The 20,509-nt window shown below is 37.9% G+C and overlaps 1 protein-coding gene across 2 annotated transcripts in view; it reads right to left on the bottom strand.

Moving 5' to 3' along the window:
• BMPR1A (bone morphogenetic protein receptor type 1A) overlaps positions 1–20,509 on the bottom strand; it is an 81,430-nt gene that overhangs the window by 19,931 nt on the left and 40,990 nt on the right. For both annotated transcript variants that reach the window (XM_065843146.2, XM_065843147.2), the window contains one exon: positions 5,493–5,699. In XM_065843146.2, the coding sequence (XP_065699218.1) occupies positions 5,493–5,559 (67 nt within the window). In that variant the 5' untranslated portion in view covers positions 5,560–5,699. The remainder of the gene's footprint in view (positions 1–5,492; positions 5,700–20,509) is intronic.

The raw sequence follows: 20,509 nt of genomic DNA, 5'->3' as shown, positions 1-20,509 counted from the left end.
CCAGTTTTCCTGCCTCACGATGGCTTCCAGCTCCTCCTATTTGTTGGCCGTGCTGTGTACACTGGTATAGATGAACTTCTGGGCTACTGATCCTGACAACCTTTTTGTGGGTTCTTATGTGACCATTCTCAGGTGCTTCCATGGTTTCTAACACATCAATAATCCAACAATTATGTTAGATATGCTTTCCTTATGAAAAACACATGCCTTAAAATTTTTATGTCATGCTTTTAAATTACTTGCTCTTGCTTTAGGATGCAGAAACTGCAAAAACATCTACTCCAACAAGGACATTTTACCTTTCTGCCTATCCCAAGCTTTCATGATAATTTAACACGTACTGCTATGTGAATCGAACCTCAGTAAAACTGATACAGCTTGAGTAAAATACTTTTTCTTAAACATAATTTTTAAAAAATCAGAAAAGAAGTATGAGTGCAAAGAAAATATATTAAATGCTCCCATAAACTCTGTGTCTGGCATTTTAACCATAATTCTCCCTATAGTGCTTTTTTATGCATCACGCCTGTGATCTCCAAGGACCAGGCATGTTAGAGGTGGCTCCATCTAGCAGAACTGGTTCCTAAAAATCACAGCACATTCCCAGACTACTTGTTTAAAATCTTTTCTACCACCCTCCAAGCTCTGCCAGGAGCTACACCAGTGCTCACCACAGAGAGGCAGCTCCTGCCCCCAGCCTTCCCACCCAGCTATCCCCAGCCTCTGCTCCACTTCCCCATAAAGTCACTTCTGAAGACTACTCTCTATTCTTACATATTCAATACAAAAGAAACAGACAAGAATATTTTACATGTATTTTACTTTTTTAAAAAAAAAAAAGTACACTGCATACTAATTTAAATTAAATGGACTTTTAGTTTTAAGTATCTTTCTTCAAATGTGAAATTTTAATAAAGAAACATATAACCTTTTAATAATCCATTACAATAACTTTAACCAGACAAATACTTAACAATATATGTTTGCTGCCCATGTATTAAAGACAGATGCAGCCATTCATAAGGGAAATAACTGGTAAATAGAACTACGCTGTCCTCAAGCAATAGATCAGTTTCTGACAACTCTAAGTTCCTTCTGCAGATTTTAGAATATTTTCTTTATTTTGGATTAGTTTATATATTTAAATTCAGTAAATATTTCACCTGAAAACCAGAAAATGCGTAAAATTTTAAAAAGTAGTATCATTTTCTATACCAAATCTCTGAATAAAAGTATGACAGTGAAATCAAATCTCAACAGATTTTTTCAATTCAGTGACGAACAATGCCAACTTTAATAAGTCCATTTTAATATTTAATGCTAACACTAATTATTTTAAAATGTAACTTTTAATAAACATGTCTTCATACATATTGAATGCTATTAATACTTTTTAGACAACTAATTTACTAATTCATTTTAGGATTAAAATACTGGTGTTCTGCGGTGTCTCTGAAGAACGCAAAGGTGTGCTGAACCACATATCTAACATATCATAGAGTAAACTGAGAGTAATGAAGTACAAAATTTAGGCAAACGTGTTTAAGCATACATTAAGTTCTTTAACTACCCCATTACATATATTTGAGTAGTCATTCTCATCAATGCATAATAAAAACAAACACAGATCTCCACTTTGAAGTAAAACTGGCTCTCTGAACTAAAAACCTGCACTAGTGGGAAGACAAAAGCACATTTACCACAGTCCTCAACTGCAACTGAAGCTGATAAACTCTTACCCTAGATGAGAAAAAGTAGGTGGACGAAGGCACAGAGCAAGTCACAGGTCAAAATAAACTGTAAAGGCCTTCCATGGTGAGAAAGGAAATACAAAAATGTCTTTCTTGAAAAGGCTGCTATTAAGTGTAGCCATCTGCTATCCAGGCTTAACTTCAATCATTTCTCAATGTAAGTGAAAAAAAGTCCCGTAGGCTACAAAGACGACACGATCCAAAGGATAACCACGTGTCCCTCTGCTCTATAGTACCGACGTGAGGAACAGCAGCTGCTCACCAACGATTTCATGGAATTGCCTCTGTTTTCTGCTGCTGTTGTAAGAATATTTTCACATTAATCAACACATGCAGCCACTTGTTTTTTAAAGCTACCTACTAAGGAATCTGCTGTGTGTATATATATGCACGTATACAGACATGCTATTATTATTCTCTCAGGTCTTGGTAAGTCCTGAAATTCCTGCCATTTTGAAGAAGCCTCCAAAACAAGCAAGGGAGCAAACCCTTAAGCAAAAAACTACATAAGCTATGTGCTTCTACTTTCTCTGCTTTTCCCTCCTCTTTCTGTAAATTGCACAAATTCTCTTTAGTTCATCATAATGTGACTTCTCCACCTCTAGTGATTGCTTTATGATGCATTTTTTTTAACATCCTGCATATATTTTCCTTGTTGAAACTATTATTTCCACCTTCAATTTCCACTTTTTAGACTTTTCACTTGAGACTTCCTCTTTCCTATAAAAATTTCAAATATTTGATGACTATCAACCTCACTCTTCTCTCCTTCCCAAACACAACTCCTCCATTAATCTAGGGACAAGCAGAGAGACTTGGTTGTTTTTCTACTCACCACCCCTAGCAACTGAGCATATTTCATGTGTTTGAAGACAAGCCCTTAGGCAACAGGCATCAAAGAAACAACAACATGTCAGCAAGCTCAACTTTCCCATAGCTTTCAGAACTTGCTCAGTACTGATTTGAAAGTCCAAAATATTACTAAGACAAGGCAATTTCTTCTTTAGAGGCTGAAAACAAATTTTACAGGGTCTTTAAACTTCATTTAGCTATATTCTTTTTTTAGAAGTAATTTATTGGAGCATTAATAATAAATTAGGAAGGAGTTAATGCAATTTAATTTTACATCACTATAAGACCTGTACATTTGTATGATTATTTCTGTTCATACCCAGAGAGAAAAAAAATTGCTCCTTCAGTTGCTATTGTATTTGAGTAAAATGCTGAATATTGACTAAAGCAAAGGGGTAATCACGACTTCATTAAAAAGAACAAAGCATATCACTCCCACCCTCTTCAAGGGAAGAAGTTGGCGTCTTCTGCAAGAAGCAGCAAAACTTCTGTAATACTAGTAAAACAAGCACCAGTGCAAAATGCTATGTCAGAGTATTTCAGAGTCGAAGAGACCTCTAGAAGTCACCTGTTTCCACCACCTAGTCAAAGCAGGAACAGCTAAGTTAGACCAGGTTGTTCAGAGTCATTCCAGTAAAGTTTTGACTATTTCTAATGACAGACACTGCACAGCTTCTCCAGGCAGCCTGTTCTAATGCTTAGCCACATTCACAGTGAAAATTTCTTTCCTCATTTCTCACCAAAATTTCCTTTATTGTGATTTGTGCCCATCTAATCACCCTAGAATTACCTGTAAATATTTGTAAATGTGTTCTATAAACTTCAACTATATCAAAACCAGGCTATTTCTGTCTAAATAGATTGAGCTATTGCTTGCAAATTAAAAATCATATGTTCACTACAGAAAGAGGGACTGGGCTTGAGAATTTCCCTCTACCAAATTAACTAATGGAACAAAGATGGAGGAATCCTGGATTTTTCTTCATTTCGTTGCTTTCAACCTTGAAATCTCTGTGGCAATAGCAAAGCTTCAAACTAAGACCCATGCTCTTCAATTAACTTGGCAATTATACAGGAACACTTGTGCAGTTTAGGAAGAAAAGTGTTTACAATTCTGTAGACTGTACTCAATGATAGAGAAGCCTTCAGTGTGTCTGTAGTAGCCTCCTTGACTGAACCCCACAGAGAACTTGAATGGAAGAATAGCAGCCTTAAATATCTTTAACAAAGTGGGACTCTTCACAGATCCAGAGAGAGGACTTCTGTTCCATAAATGCTCAGCTGTGAATGTATATGTGGCATGGTACTTGGAAGAGCTTAAAGATGATCCTCCTTGCACTGACACACTATTAATTTAGTTTGGATCCTAGTGTAGTTGACAGCTCATCCCTAGTCAATTCCAAGTAAATATCTTCAGTGCCATCTATATTTACTGCTTTATAAAAGTCTGGGTTATGTTTAAGGGCACAGTCCTGTGCTTTGCCTCATTGCTTCCTCCCACCCAGGTGCAGCAGTTCCCAAATCCACCTTGGCACTTGGTTACAAGAGGATAAATTCCAGCACATGGGAAGAGGCAGGATCAAGTGGCTTGGAAGTAGAAGGCCCATTACATATTTGATGCAAGTCTACTCTTAAAATCAGTTATCAAGGTATGTATCAAGCCTAGCCCTGATAGCAACAGCTCTGTTAAATCCTTCAATATTGCAGGTACACACCAGAAACTGAAAGAGCGTCATCTGCATACTTACCAGGCTTCCTTCTCTCTTCTCTTTAATGGGTTCATTGAAAGTAAAGAGCCCAAAGAATATCTCAAAATCAAGCACTAAGTAGTAATTGATATAAATATGGAAAGAGAATATAAAACTTTTCTATTCAAGTATTGAAATGCCAGTACCAAACTAGTCTTGTCTGTTTCTCTGAAAACATGGGCAAAGTTCCACATACTCAGCTCCCACGTGAGAGGGTGCACAGCTGGGAGAACTAGATATCTTACATAGAAACCAACTGTGGACGTACATGCTTGATGGACACACAAAGCACTACTGTTCACATCCCAAACATGAGAATGCAATACCGCTAACAGTTCAGATACCATTCTGCTATTCTGACACTCGACTACAAGCAATCACAAAATCGGATCTGGCAGGTACAGTTGCTAATAAGGAGTATAGAAATAATAATAAAATGGGCTTTCCCACAAACTACTTATAATCTTTATACTTAAAGCTTCAGTTCCTAGTAGAGCATGAGTCAGTCCTACTGGTCAGTTCCCCACACATATCTTGGTAATTCCACCCATTTGACAGAGGAGTTAAAAGTCCTAATGATAACTGGATTTCCAGAAGTTTTTGATAACTGGTGGCTGGAAAGACAACAGACGTATAAACGAGTATCTTCACTAACTGAAACCCAGGCTACTGTGAATATCACATAGCCTCACCTCAGCTCACTGAGTAGGCATAACAAGTTTATTTAGATTAGTTATGGCACACTGCTTCTTGGCTGCTGGGAGCATCAGATGGCATGTGGATCTGTACACTGCAATGTCTTCAGTGGGTCAATGTTTAAAGAGACCAAAGATGCACACACATAGGAAAATGAAATTCGGAAAGTCAAACCTTCGATTCTGCTGCTTATACAACTTGCTCCAAAGTGTACTGTGCATTTCTGGTATTGTCTCTATGTAAGCATTTGCTAACACAGACCTAATCTATAATCTATACTGCAACATATATGATCACTATAATGTCCTTCTTTTTAGAGAATTTTCTACATGGTATGTCAGGCAGAAAAGCCACCTGCCTGCAAAAGAACAACAACCACCAAACAAACAAAAAACATGTCTCAGTTAGATTAAAACCAAACTTATTTCAACCAGTACATATTTACCTTGAACATGGAGAATAATAAGCAGATAGGCTCCAAGCAATGGCTCACAAACTTTCAGTCGAGTCATTGTTCACTTTTAATCCTTCCTGTGTAAGGCAACCAGCCCTTCTGCTTGACAAATGTTAAGCTTAGTCTGTTCGGTGAAGCCTAATACAAGATTTGGTGCTTGACTGGAAGATGCTTTTGTAACTTTTCCAACTTCGTTTCCTGAAAGATACAGTAAAACAAAGTGTTAAGAAACATCTCGTGTTTTTGAAAAAAGAAAAAACCCTCAAGATTTTTCATCACATTGATCACAATGATGTGGCTGCAAAATATAATTAAAAATATATTAGCCATATTTACTATCCAACTGAAGAGCAGAGTTCTTCTGAAATACACATTTTTGATAACAACACAAAGGAATGTTATTACTTTCCTATCAAAAATACTAGATACGTTAACTCGCTCATCACAGCCATGTATTTTAGAATCACAGTTATCATATGTAATACTCAGCAGATTAACACTTAAATCTGTTTAAAAAACTATTCTCTTTACAGAAATTAAAATCTACACTTATTTTTCTGAAATGAAAATCAACTTTGACTTCCCATAATATTGCAGGAAAAAGCAACATCATGTTGAGCTACCAGTTGAAAAATGCTTGCAGAGAAGCTTTATTGCAGTGAAAACCCAGCCTCTTGCTGGATGAAAACTAAGTTAGTATTAAAATAGTTTAGTTACCTGATTTGTTTGCAATGTTACTTTCATCTTCTAGAATAGTACTACATCTTAAAAAAAATTTAAAAAGCAAAATGGCATTTAACATTTGAATGAAGAAACTGATTTCTCACTTGGCATCAACTACTCCAGTCCCTCTTCCTATACAGTACGTTATATAGTGTTTTTCTGAAGAAAAGAAAGTTAGTTCAGCTCACAATACTCATGAACATTTATTATTTATCTTTCTGAACTCCAGTTCAAAATCCTGATATCCTTCTGGATTCCCAAGTTTTCTGCAAATTAATCCTTACTGAAAAATTATGCTACTATATGCGCACACGCCATTTACTCCAAAAATAGAAGATAATTTTCCTCATCCAGTGGATGAACACATAGCTAAGACAGCCAAATTGAATATGAAGTTACTTTTTCAGACTGCAGCAGTTGTGGTCACGTTCTGCTTAACGAACTTTCTACAGCAATTCACAAGGGAAGCATAATTGGGCCTCAAAGGACTAAAAAGCAGCTCAAACACCTAAATAGTTAATCGCAACAAAAGCGACGTTGCACAAAGACAAACAGAGGCCTGATTTTGCCTTTCCTCGGCCTCTTGTTTTGGTGGGCTTGACCCGCCTGACCCCTGTCAGCCTGGCGCTGCTCATGAATGCCCAAACTGGTGTTCGCTCAGGGATGGGCTGCAATTACTGTTGGTGGCCGCTTCCACCATCAATAACTCAATCTGTCTGTCGGTGAGACCCAAGAACTTTTCATTTTAATTAGTGCTTCGGAGGCATTTAACATGGAGGCAAATTAGCGGCCAAGCCGGGAGGTGTCGGGGGGCCGGGGCAGGCCGCCCCGACCCCTGGCCTACTTTTCACACATCTCTGACTTCTCCCTAACGAAGCGACAAAGGCCTCCGCGCCAGGGGCTGCCAGGGGCTGCCAGGGGCCGGCTCCTTCCCCGATTACTGCCAGGTTATGGCGGCATGCACTCGGAATGACACGCTCTGCTGACGTCCGAAGCACTGGCAACTTCAAAATAAAGCTCCTGGAGAGGCAGAGGTAAAAGCTGTCTGGTAACAAAGATATTCACTTTCTGGAGTGCTTCCTAAGCACAAGGAACACGACCGATTTTGACAGGGAACATCCTTTGAGCTATAAAAACATCAGGCCAGCAACCCAAGTCTGGAAGTATTATTGCTTTATTCCCGTGTTTCAACTGCAATGAACTTCAGTCCTCAATAAAACAAGTGGAAGACCAACACTGCGAACAGCTTGTATGCAGTAAAACAACAAAGGCTTTATTTACAGTATTATTTTTGCACTCCATCAAGAAAAAAAAAAACACACTAATAGTCTGTTTATATTTAAAAATCATTTGTCTGTCCCTTGCAAGTTTCAGGAAGGACTACATATTCTCACTCTTCCACATTTCAAGAGCAGGAGTGTTTTAAACATTCAGAAAATTGGTGGTCTCATGCCCCAGTTCAATAAGATAGGAGAACACAGTGGCACAGGAATTTAATTTGTGATGTGTATTTACCACTGTACTACACAACATGCTATCAAAAAAAATCAAGAAATGGGAAAAAAACAACATTTTAATGTAACCCACTTCAAATTTTCATGGTGATTTTTGTTCAGCAACACAGAAATGTAAGGCAGTTCTCAAAAGTGTTGTCCAAGCCTATTCAAAAATAAAATGGTCGCTGCTCAGAACCAGTACTTTGTACCTGAATTTTCCTTTCATTAATATCTCGCTTTCACAGATAAATATATAAAAATAAATGTATAAAAATGTACACAAAAACATGCAATAAAATGACACTGAGAACAAGTTCTGTTATAACTCTCCATTTTATAAATCATTCTAATTTGAGAATGCTTATCAGCATTTAAAAGAATACCTCAAAAATGGAAAGTAAAACCCAGCAGGGGCGCAATTCCCAACTCTTCCCCTAAAATGCATGTATGATGCCTCAATGCTGTTACTTGAGTTACCTTCTGTAGCCGCTACTGTCAGTGTCAAGTTTGCCCTGAGCCAGAAAAGCCCTGCAGAAGACTTGAGGAGCCTCACTGCACCCCCAGCACCCAAGTTCATGTTTCACTGCTGGGCACAGGAACTTAAGCCACTGACGGAAAACTAGTGATTCACAATAAAAGGTCCCAATATGAACCATACGAAATGCAGTGTGGACACACGTTCTATTCTACTGCCTACACTACAGAAGGAACAAAGTTGCGTCAAATAATGACATGGACAGGATGAGGTTGGTTTTTTTCAGTCAACACAGTACAATTCAGCAGAGCTTTCTGGCCACAACTATCAGAAGAGATTTCAAGCATTTTTTACCCATCATTTGAACTGTTCTTCCTTTTTCTCCTGTAAATGTCTCAGCTAGACAAAGACAATTAGTACTCTTAACAGTTTATATTGCTTCTTCATAGAAACAAACTGTTTGAAAACATTCTGTTCCTAAAAATCACCTGGCACTTCAATACAGCTATGTCTTTTAATAGCTGGGAAAAAGAAAGTTTTAAATAACAGGCTGGCTGTTCTAGTGCTTCTAACAAATGCCACACCTCAAAACGATGTAGTTATGACCTTCACATGAGAATATCTTTCACTGAAAACAAAACAAACCACAACAAAAACCACATTTAACAAAACTGAAGAGGCTGCAGTGACACCTTTTCAGAGCTGTTTCTGGATTCCCGTTGAAGAAGACTGGCAGCCGCACTAAGGGACACTACCTAAAGTAAGCAACACCTGGAATTTCTCCAAAACCTGCCTGATATTAACAGTAGGACACAACTAAATGACGAATTCAAATGTGTTAAAGCACCAATTAACACCTGGAATGCTACTCTCCCAGAGTGATACTGAAGAAATTCAAGCCCATAAGCCAATCAGTTCATTTCAAAGTCCTCAATCTCTCTCTTTTTCCATTGTAGCCATGGAGAAACATCCAACCACAAGCTGTTAAAAACTAATTTATTCATCAATCATAACACCCAATTTGTCTACATTGTAATTTATTATGCTTCCTAAAAATAGCTTATTGAAGAAAATGCTTTTGTTATTAAAACTGTGTGGGTTTTTTGCTGCACTGGAACTGAGCTGTGAATTGATGGCACTATCACAGCAGTCTAGCCCTACACTCTGTATGACTCCAAATATACAAAGCTAAAGTGTGCAAGATTTGTCATATCGTCCAAAATGATTCTGAAGGCAAAGAGTTCAGTGGTAACTGTTCTTCAGATGTGGTTCTGTAATATTTTTAACAGCATGATCCCAAAACCAAATGAGCTGCACTGTCCCAAATTTCAATAAAGAATGATAGTGCTGAGTGTAACAACAAAGACAGTATTGTAAAAGGAGAAAACATGAAAAAAGAAATGTCAATCTCAAACTTTGCAAGAATTAGAACATTAAATCCATTTCAACAGATGTCTCAAAACATTTGCAGCAGCACATACAATACCAAATAAACATATTTGCCAAAGCAAAACTGACAAATATTAAATTCCTCGTACACATTATGAAAGTAAGAAGTGACTTAGGTAACCGTAAGAATATTACCTCAATCACATACACAGTTTTGAACACAATTTTGAGGTGGAACAGAATGCCAGAGATAAATTGGACTATCAGTCTAAGCCAGTATGCAACAACAACTTTGTATCAGAGCATAAAAAAAACCTGTTATGGTGCCACAAAGAAAATTATTAAATTGGATGAAGAAAAGAGGGATTGTAAGAACAGTAAAGAATTCACTACGGGGCAGATGACAAGTAGTTTCAAGAACAGAGATTCCCAGTGCAGTACAAATGACATCCTTGATTCTTGCATGAGCTTGATTCAAGAGCACTTAGCCTTTTTGTTAATGAACTAGCTACGAAAAGTAAAACTTTGATAAACCTTGCTGACAAGCAAGAATCAACAATTCAGCTGAGTGTTGTTTTTATGCGGGAAGATTTGGATCACATGAAAAACCAAAGTAAGAGAAACAGAATGAAATACAGCACGATAAAATTGGGAAAGTTATTTTGCTTAATGGGTACTCTGAAGTACTTGTGCTTCACATAGACCAGGAGTTCATGCACAGGAGATGCTGCATCCAAGGACTCTGGTACACTAACCGAATACAGAACATCAGACACATCCATGGGATGTTGCTGGGAGAAAGAGACAAACAACTCTAGGATTTCCTAGGGAAATTTCCCAGGGGAAATGGTAAAACATGAACAGAACAGAGATAATGTGATTGATAAATTCAACATATGCCTGGAAGGATTGATAATACTATCTGGAGAAGAGGAAAGCGCTATGAATGGAGACAAAAAGAAAAGAAAAAGATTAATACAGTGAAAGTTGGCAGGGAAATAATTACTCTCTGAAAACGTAACACAGGAATAAACACAAGGAAAGGAAGACAGCTATTCAACCTAAAGAAAATTACTGGTTCAACAACAACTAGGTATAGATTAGCCATTAAAATTTATTTAGATCAGAAATTAGAAGACAATTCCTAACCACTGGTTAGAAGGTTCTAGGGCAGATTTGCAAAATAAATAGAGTCCAAAAACGTAATTAAGTCTTCAGTTTACAAAGACAACCACCTCATGTAGCTGCAGGTGACGGGACAGGAACAGATTCTGATCCAGGAGAGCCCTGACAACTCCATTTTGTTATTCATAATACAAACTATAGTTAACTTCAGCTTATTCAAAATCAGATAGTCAAATTTCACCAATTTCATAACAAGAAAAAGGTTTAAATAAATGTTTCAGATTCTCTACTGTGCAATTCTTACAAATATTTCTACAAGTCTGCTTTTTAAACATGTTTCTATTATTTTATTCCAAGGTATGCCTATACAAATTCTAGAAAATTGTCATAATGCAACAGCCAAGCCAGCTGTGCTTAAGTGTTACCAAACATGTTAAGTTAGAAATGCAGGTAAATCCACCACTAAAATCTATGAAGAAATCATACAGCTGATGGAGAAGACTGCTGGCTATTGCAAGCTTAGCTGGCTGCATAGCCATCAATAAAAACTATTTCAAATAGGGCCCTATTTGTTTAGGCACTATTCTGTGCAAGTCCACAAAATTATTTCCAAGAAACTGTGGATTATATTAAAATTCTTTAAAGCTACTAGTGACTGCATACATTTAAAAGCCAAAACATTGTGTAAATTATTTCAATGCTCTTTCTCCCTCTACAAACTGTTACAAAATCTGACATGCTAAATGAAGTACACGTGTGTGCGTTATACACGTCTCCAAAGACTGAAATGAAAAAATATAGATCTCAGTTCTATTTGTAGGACATTTCTAAGCACATATTTATAATGCACATACTGCAACAGTGGGTTTGTTCACTCACAAAACACAAGCCCGTAACAACTGCTTTCTGCAGCAAGAGAGCTCAGTCTTTGAAAATGATTTCTGATTTTTGAGCAGCTGGAAGAAAAGTCACCAACATCCACTTTGGATACTTTAACAAAAATCTTGAGATGAAGATTTCATACTGCTCGCAAATACCAAATGTGTGTACATTACAGCAGAATTTAGAAACCCAACTACTAAATTATTATGTAGCTGTCTGTTTCATAAACAAAGTTGTTAAGCATGAAGAAATTAAAGCCTAGCTGCATCTTACCATGCCCAGCACAATTAGGTAATTGGGGACGCCACTCACTGGACTCCTGAATGGCAATCTTACTGTTACTCTGGTTTCCAATTAATTAACTGCTAAAAATTTTCTGCCATTAAACTAATAGTAATGGAATTTGGTTAAATGGTTTTCCCACTGTCATCAGGTATTCAGACATATCCCCTGTTAGTTACAAACATGACACATTTCTACTTAAGCACACTGAAACGTTATTTCACTACACAATTTTTACTCCTCTTGACCTATTTCCTCTCTTCCAGCTCCATCAGTTTGGTGATTAGCTGGCTGAGATCTTCTGCCCTTAAGACAATTGGCAAGCAGCCAGCCATGTTCCTTATACTATAAATGACATCAACTTCTGTTATTTTAACTAGAAGCTATCATTCTGAAATGGTTTTATTATCTATTTATCATTTTTGCTAATTCCTTGCCATCACACCAGTCAATGTAAATGAGGAGAAATGTCTCCACATGTAATGCATTCCATCTCTAAACCTCACAAATCCAAACTGGGAATGTAACTTTAACCTTTTAAATTTCATTCACCAAAAAAACCAAACCAAACCAACAAAACAAAACAAAAACAAAATAAAAACCAAAAACAACAAACAACCCAATGCACCATTACATAGAGAATACCTTTGGTTCAGTAAATATAAGAAGCACAAGTCATTAAACTGTTACAAATTTCACATTATTTCATATTTTGGTCATAGTATACTGCCCACAAGACCTATCACATTATTTTGGCTCTGAATTACAGTTTTACACGTACAATATACCTAGGCTGAGGAAGGGAAAAAGCTGGGCCTCAATCTTGAATATATATTTGGACACTTTTTGGTTGTTTTTTTTTTTTTGAAGTGAACAATGGACCCTAAAATCAAAGCCAGTGCATTTGAAAGTACACATGCTTTCCTAGGACTAGTTTCTAAAGTGCAACAGCCTTTTCAGCACCATAAAGAAGACTAATGAATGTTTTCACAACCTTGCAGTATTTTTTTTCATAATTTGAGGACAATTGTTCATTAATCTATGTCAAAAAAATCCCCAGAACAAAAAAAACTGACAGGGTAAGCTTTTATTATACTTAGATCCCATGGTCTTAGCTTGTTTCTGTTACGTGTATGATCTTTGTCCTATCTAGAAAAAGAGATTCACAACTACTTTTTGTCTCCTAAACCAAGGTGATTATGCAAATTCTGGGACACATGAAGAGTTCTCCAGAAACTGGGGTTTTGTTTGGTAGTTACAGAGCATATTTTTCATTTCGTGGTGCCCAAGTAAAACAGCCTGTCTTCTTTTAGATACTTAATTTAATCAATAACTGTACAAAAAAAAAACTATAGTAAAGCTATACAAAACCAAAACAACTATACAAAACCACGCTTGTCCCCCAGTGTCACTGACATTGGTTTCTCCTACAAGAGGAGGAGCAAGGAACAGAAAACCCAGATACCCCCTGTCCTCACGCCAGCCCGCAGCTCCAGATGCCAGCGCACCTTCCCACCCAAAGCTTTGCCCACATGAGGGGAGCTTAAGTTAATTGCCGAGGGGCGCGTTGCTAAAATCCACATCTCTTAGGCCAGAACAGCGCTTAGAAAAAGCGATTGCTATTTGAAAAACGCATCACTTGAATTTCAATTTTGGTACAAAGAAGACAACAGCAGCAACAAAGCTGAGACAATTCGATGGGGGCTGGGGGGGCTGCTTTTTTAGACTGCAACTTCTTCTGCCCTGGTGTCCCTGCCGTCCCCCCAGCTCTGGCAGTGCCGGCAGTGGGGTTCCCGTGGCTGGCCCGCCGCCAGCCCCCAGCCGCGCTGCCCCCCGGCCCGCCCGGCTGCCGAGCCCAGCAGACTCTCTGGCTCCACTGCCATTGTCTGCGCCGCCGCCTTGCTCCTTATCCACGGCCTGGATTAGCATAAGAATACCGCCTGCCCCCTCTGCGAGCCAGCTCCCCTCTACCAGACCTCTACCCCTTAAGAATAAACAGGGGCTTGGGTTTCTTTATTTTTCAGATTTTCTCTTTAAGTCTTCTTTTCCTATTCAAGAGTTGTAAGAAACAACTAAATAAAGCGCTAAACGAGCAAAGCTGACAAGGCTCAGGAATACTGGTTGCATAGATTAGTAACTACCAAGGTCAAAAGAGTCAATTTGATAATGCTATTCACAGAGGCCTCGATCTTCACACTCATGTCTTGGGTCTGATTTAAGTTATTAGAGGATACACTTCTCAAACAGAGCAGAGAATAAATAAACTCTAGAAAAAAAGAATAACTGAAAGTAATCTTAAACCCCCTTTCCTTTTTTTTTTTTTTTAAACTTACCCCCAGAATACGGAGTTTCAAATCAGTGAGGACAAATAGCATTACTTACCAACACAACCCTCAGCCAAAAATACATGCACACTCCCTCCAAACTGCTAGTAGCAATGCCTTCAATGCGGGAATCGCTGCTGCGCACCTCAACAACTGCAAACCCTTTCCCTCTGGTAACTTATCAGGCAGCAACGGTGCCCCTTGTAAAGCAAGTGTCATGACCTAGTATTAAAAAAGGCCAAAACAAAACCACTTCACAAGAAGCAAACTGCTTGCCCTCAAAAGGCTTAAAACTGTCAACACGGACGTTTTTTTTGTTCTGCTACCCGTAAGATAACTGCTGTCCACATTAATTCATACATAATTTTGTGAGCAAGATAAAAACACGCTTGCAAGTGGTACTTCATAAACAAGCTACGTAATTTTTAAATCATCAAATTCAGCAACGGGCAAGAAAAAGGCTTTCTTCAACCCTATTTGCTCAATAGACACAAACAGCAGAGACAAGATTGGCAAGTTCAACATCATCATGATTTGCTAATGCAAAGTGCTGCTTGGCAAGGTAAACCTTAATACTCATTTTCCTCACCTGCTTGCCATGCCCATAGAGGCACTGTACTCTGCTGACAAGAGAAACTCTGTGTCTAGCTCTTCTCACAAATCACTGCAAATAATGCACATATCTTCTCAATGGGCCAGGCTCCATCAGTCTTCCAAAGAGGCCTTTTAAGAGCTGGATAGGGCAAATAAACCTGTAGATGCTGCTCTTACACTCCTCTAAAACACCAATGTGGCAGGGGGAAATTATTCTTTTAGGTGTTCTTACTACAGAAACAAAATTTTAGATACGTCCTTTGCAAATTAAATTTAACTGTTGAGTTTATTCTTCATGTTAGTTATATTGCCCTTCTAACTTTAAATTGCTGAAACGTGCCCTTTCAACCTCTCTTGTAGTTCTTTTGAATTATATCAATAGTCAGCTAACAGCTCTTCTGTCATCTATGAGCCTCCACGCTCACCCGAGAAACTCATGTTGGGATATTTTTACGAGGTTACAAGCTCCAGACACAAAACAGGAGGAGGTTACCACCTCCACAGCAAGGGCAAGGGAAGTGAGCAAGTATTGTCGGTGGCAAGTCTAGCATAGCCTAAACCAGAATCAGCAGCAGTTTAAATTAATATGCCATGCTCTGAACAGCTGTGGCTGATAGCTGCTGCTTGCTTGATACTGCCAGGGAGGCGCTGACCTCCAGCAAAAGAGCAAGGTGGACAGCTGGGGGTTGTAACCCTCTCACTAGTAACCTCCAGAGCTGGCACAGAGAATCCTGACAAGTGCAAAGCTCCAATAAGCCCAAGCGGGGTGGGGGGAAGCACAAACAAAAAACCACAAACACCACACAAACCCACCTGAGAGCGAATATCTTACAACTGCAACATTCATTATCTTACATAGAACCTACAAAGTATTCAGTTATTCTCAGTATCATAGTGTGATAAACACTTGCGTATAAAGCATGACATGCTCATGCACAGAGTTATTTCACAAGTAATGGAGATATTAAATTAGATGTCTATATTAAGAAACTGCAAATAATCTAAAAATTAACTATACGCTGCATTTGGTTTCTACTTCCATCTGCAATACTTAAGTTTTAATTGTGAAGTATGTAAGAAAGTAGTATTGCTCCAAGAAAAATTTCCAGGACTCTGGATGGATGTGTCTGAGCCCATCTCACCCCGTTCGTATTCTGCAACTTTTGCTGAGATGAAAATACATTTTAATACAAACCAAAGTTAAACTCTAAATGCATGGTAGATCCACCTGGTTAAATAACTACAGAAACAACAGAGCATGCCCATGCACACAAACTACTCCTCTTAAGTTTAAACAATGTACTTTCATCAAATATAGCTTCAAAGACATTTCTAAATCCAAACACAGTAATCTTTCAATAAGTAGACAGAGTTCAAAGGTAATGTTTATACTTCAACAGTTATAGTTGCCTATTTCCCTGCACTGAAGTGCTAAAGCAATACTACTATTTTTTTTCACACAAAGTTTTAAAACAAACATACACACAAGAAGCATGACTAGAAAGCTCAATGAAGTTAAAATAGCTAAATTTAGCGTTTAGTACTTTTATTAGTAGTATCTGTCTCACATTAGTATTCAAGCAATTACACCTCTTTTTAGGGCAAAAAGATTATTTTAAACACACTAAGAAATAGTAGTTTTTCAACAACTGTTGCACAACAGAGCTAAGAATAGCAAACACCAACACGTAAAGTAGCAGTTTGCTTGGTTTAGTTTTGATTCTAGATTAAATGGAAGTTCACATCCCACTAATACTTTTTTGCTCCATTCAAATCTTTGCTTTTCTTTCCATATTGTAAGAAAGCAACCGGACTAAGACCCAAGGGAACTAAGAAGTTACAGAGATTATACGATAGATTCCTTCTCCTATCAATTTCACTTGTTTACCTACTTTTTCTCTTTGACCCTTGTGGTGTGTGACTTAAAACTGTCCCAACTCATGACTACAGGAATGATTTGGAGACTATTTTTATTGGAAACATTTCCCCCATTCCCCTATCACCCTTAAACTTAATGGTATTTCCTCTGATGTCTCAACAGTTCCTTAAGCTAAAACTCTTAAAAAGTAAATCCATCTGCCTCCTGAGTCACCTCTTCATTAACTTTGGCAATTCAGTTATTCCCCAGTTATTCAAGATCTCATTCTTACAACCATCTCATTCTGCCTTTTCTTACATTATCTGTCAGGCCCATCATTGCATCTAAAAGTAATTTATTCCTTCCACATCTCCGCTATTAAAACCTTGTTTCTTTTGTGATTCTTTAGCCTACACTATTACCTCCAATAGGACAGAATTAAGGCTGACTCAAAGCTGTGAAGCAAAAATTCAATGTTGCAAGAAAACCACAGATTCCGTAACAGGAAGAAATTTATTGTTGTGAGTAGAAGAAACTAAATAATTATTTTTGGCAGAAGGAAAAGGGGACAAAAAAGGTATTGTTATTGAACTTTCTCTGTCAAATGCTGTACAGTATCTTGTAATGATCAATCATCTGTCACTTCCTGAGTATTTTTTTCAATTTCCCTTTTTCACACATTTAAGAACTGTACTGAAACAAAAGAAGCAGATGAAATACTGTAGTATAAGTAACATCCCTACTAAAGAGGCAGATCAGTTCATCGCTCCTATGTCCTGACCTTAAGAGCAGTCCAAAGGAAATGCTTAGAGCAAGAGTATAAAACCCAGAGAACAACTAGGATGCTCATTCTCCACATTTCCCACTACATTCATTTCTTCTGCTGCAAAATTTACCCATATCACCAATCCCCACAAAGGGATTTACTCACCATAAATGTATCCATCTACCCCCTTCAAACTGATTTGAAATGTTGGTCTCTACGATAGTTTGCAATAACTGAATATCACTGTGTAGCTCTGCCCTATGCTAAGAAAAACCACCCTCAGAGACCTGGAACGAATACAATTCACACCGGGAATGCTTTCAAGAACTTTGTTGATAAGCTACCAGTTGGCTGTCACAAGGCACATGAACACGCTTTATCCAAATCCCAGTTTTACAAGAAAACTGTAAAACTTCTTTCATGATCCTTAGAAGCATTTTGCTACTCACATGGCCAAGAACACTGTTAGACACACAGTAAGCTGTTTTTGTTTATCTGCTCTACCTTAAGCACAGTTTTGATATCCTTGATATTCTGGCACAGAGAACTGGTACAGCAGACTGTAGAGAATATACTTCTCCCGGATCACAAACCTACACATGCATGACATGCTCAGTGGTAACTGCTCCCCTTGTAGTCACAGCAGCTCAAATCTCAAGCATTTCTACATAAGCACACGTGATTATTTAAAACAACAACAACAAAAAACACCAAACAACATTTCAGTCGTTATTTTTTTCCTCTGCCTTCAGTTACAACATGAGTTACATAATTAGTATTTTCCTTTTTTGGGGGGTGAATGGTCAAATGCAATATGTGTTTGCCATAGAAATGAATGTTTTAGTTTTCTGAGAAACTGATTTCAGCTTATCAATTTACCAGCTGTAAAATTTGCAGATGCATTAACACATTTAAAAGTAACATTGACAAGGCCAAGGAATTAGGAGACTTACTTGCTTTCAAGTATGCAGTACACTTCATACTGGATTTCAAATTACTACGAAACCCAATCGACAAACAACACCAAAAGTAACCACTCCCACTGGTTCAAGAGCTCCAAAAGACTTTTTCAGATGCTTTTTTATTTTTTCTTCACAGTCATAGGAACGGTGACAGAGTATGCCTTCTTTCCATGGGACTGTGTGTCCACCTAAGGATTGAGCTGCTCTGGCAGACTAATGGGTGGGGGAGAGGGAAAGGTTCCTTCTGATGTATGGAGACAAGAACAGCAATAGAACTGCTGATGCTTATTTTAGAAGACGGATAAAGACATTTCCACCCACCCCGCCACCCCAGAGTGAAAAAAAAGTCTTGATAATTCAAAGATTGGGGATGTCACCAAACAACAGATTTACTGAGGTGAAAAAACTACAGTAGATTACAAGTGTGTATTTTCAAACTCTGTGATAATTCAAAGCGCGTAGAGCTTCAGGACACCTGTATAAACATTCCTCTTCTCATACACTGCCATCTCACAGACTTCGGGGAGCCTCCTCTGTACAGGCCGACCCCTAATCACTGTCACTCCACTGAAAGCCTAGGACCAATCTTTTTCTGTAGAAAATTTTCATATGCTTTACCTGACAATTGAAACAAATCATTGTTTTTCAAAAAGCAGCAACTTGAAGCAACATGTTTGAGAACAGGCATTTTTAGATTCTAGAAGAAGAACAACAAAATCTGTTTAAAGCACAGTCAAGTGTAGCAATTTGGGGACATTTCTGCATATCCTTACTATGGAAATTCTCCTAAGGGATGGGACTGCTTACTCCTTTAGTATTACCCTAACAGATTCACATTTTCCGTCACTAACTGCAAAGCGTCATCAACTGCAAACATTTAAAGCCTGAGTGTAAGATGCCCTGTCTATATATAAACATGGAATAATCAGTGCACGGAAACTTCCTCATTACTGTAAGCAAGCCACAACTTCTAGGAAATTCAAGTTAAAAATCAGGAACATGAGGCTGCTGTTTTCTTCAAAAGTTCGTATATGACAAACACAAATATAGGCATATGCATAATATTTTCCCATGCAACTTATGCATTTGATCATCCACATGATTATACTTTTTAATACATATTAAACACTATTCCAGACAAGTTTTCAGTGAGAGGCAAGAACTCAGAGGACTATGTAAACCAAGTACTTAGTCCTAAGTATCTTGTCTTTCTGATTTGTGCATTCACAGAGTTGCAGCAGATAGGGATGCCCATGTCCTTACCCGTATGCATGTACTACAGGTGCTCTTAACTAGGTTCACAAGAACGGATGGGTCACATTCCAGTTCTAGCAGGTCTCTGTTTACTGAAGACGACACAATCTCTTACCGCTTTCCAGATGCAAGTTTGCCATCATGTTTCTAAAACTTCACAGTAACGTCTACTTCTCTATTTCTTATCAATGGTAATATTCTAATATTTTACAAATATCTGCCGTACTATTTTAACAAAATAAAGACCTGTCTACTGAGACAACACCACAATCCTTGTTCTGGTGGACACAGCAGCAAGGGTCTCCTTTCCTGCCCCAAAGCAAATATTTGGCCACAGCTTATCCTACCTAAACAGTTAGGTTTTCCTTACCCTAAATTCATACCAATGTACTACTAAAATAACTTCTGAATTCATCATCCTTGCTTCATCAGTTATTCTCGAGCTGTGTACTTCCTTTATTTTTCATCAAGCTATGTTATCTTTCCTTTTTTCTGTAAGCTTGCTCTTCAGATTATTAGTAAATACAACTAAAGTACTACTACTTTTTGGCATATAGCCACCTCACCTTGTCTTCTTTTTTTTTCTTCCCTGCAAACCATTCTATTTTGAAACCAGATTATTGTTACTCTGCTTTCTTACTGATTTTCTAAGCAACTTCTACTTACTTCTAACTATAACTAGCAAACTTATTAGCATTCTTTGTACATACACTTTCAGACTTTGTGCACTTGCCCACAGTAGCTGAACCAGTGGTTTACATCTGTTTTCCCCATACATATAAAGCACACCATCCTAGTATTCAGATTACATTATTAGAAATAACTAAAACCATTATCACGTCAAGTCAGTTCATGACAAAGCACATGGAAGAAAAAAA

This window comes from Patagioenas fasciata, chromosome 8 (assembly GCF_037038585.1).
Source record: "Patagioenas fasciata isolate bPatFas1 chromosome 8, bPatFas1.hap1, whole genome shotgun sequence".
NCBI classification, from domain to species: Eukaryota; Metazoa; Chordata; class Aves; order Columbiformes; family Columbidae; genus Patagioenas; species Patagioenas fasciata.
The sequence above is the reverse complement of the archived record's forward strand: the minus strand, read 5'-3'. Positions and strand labels throughout refer to the sequence as shown.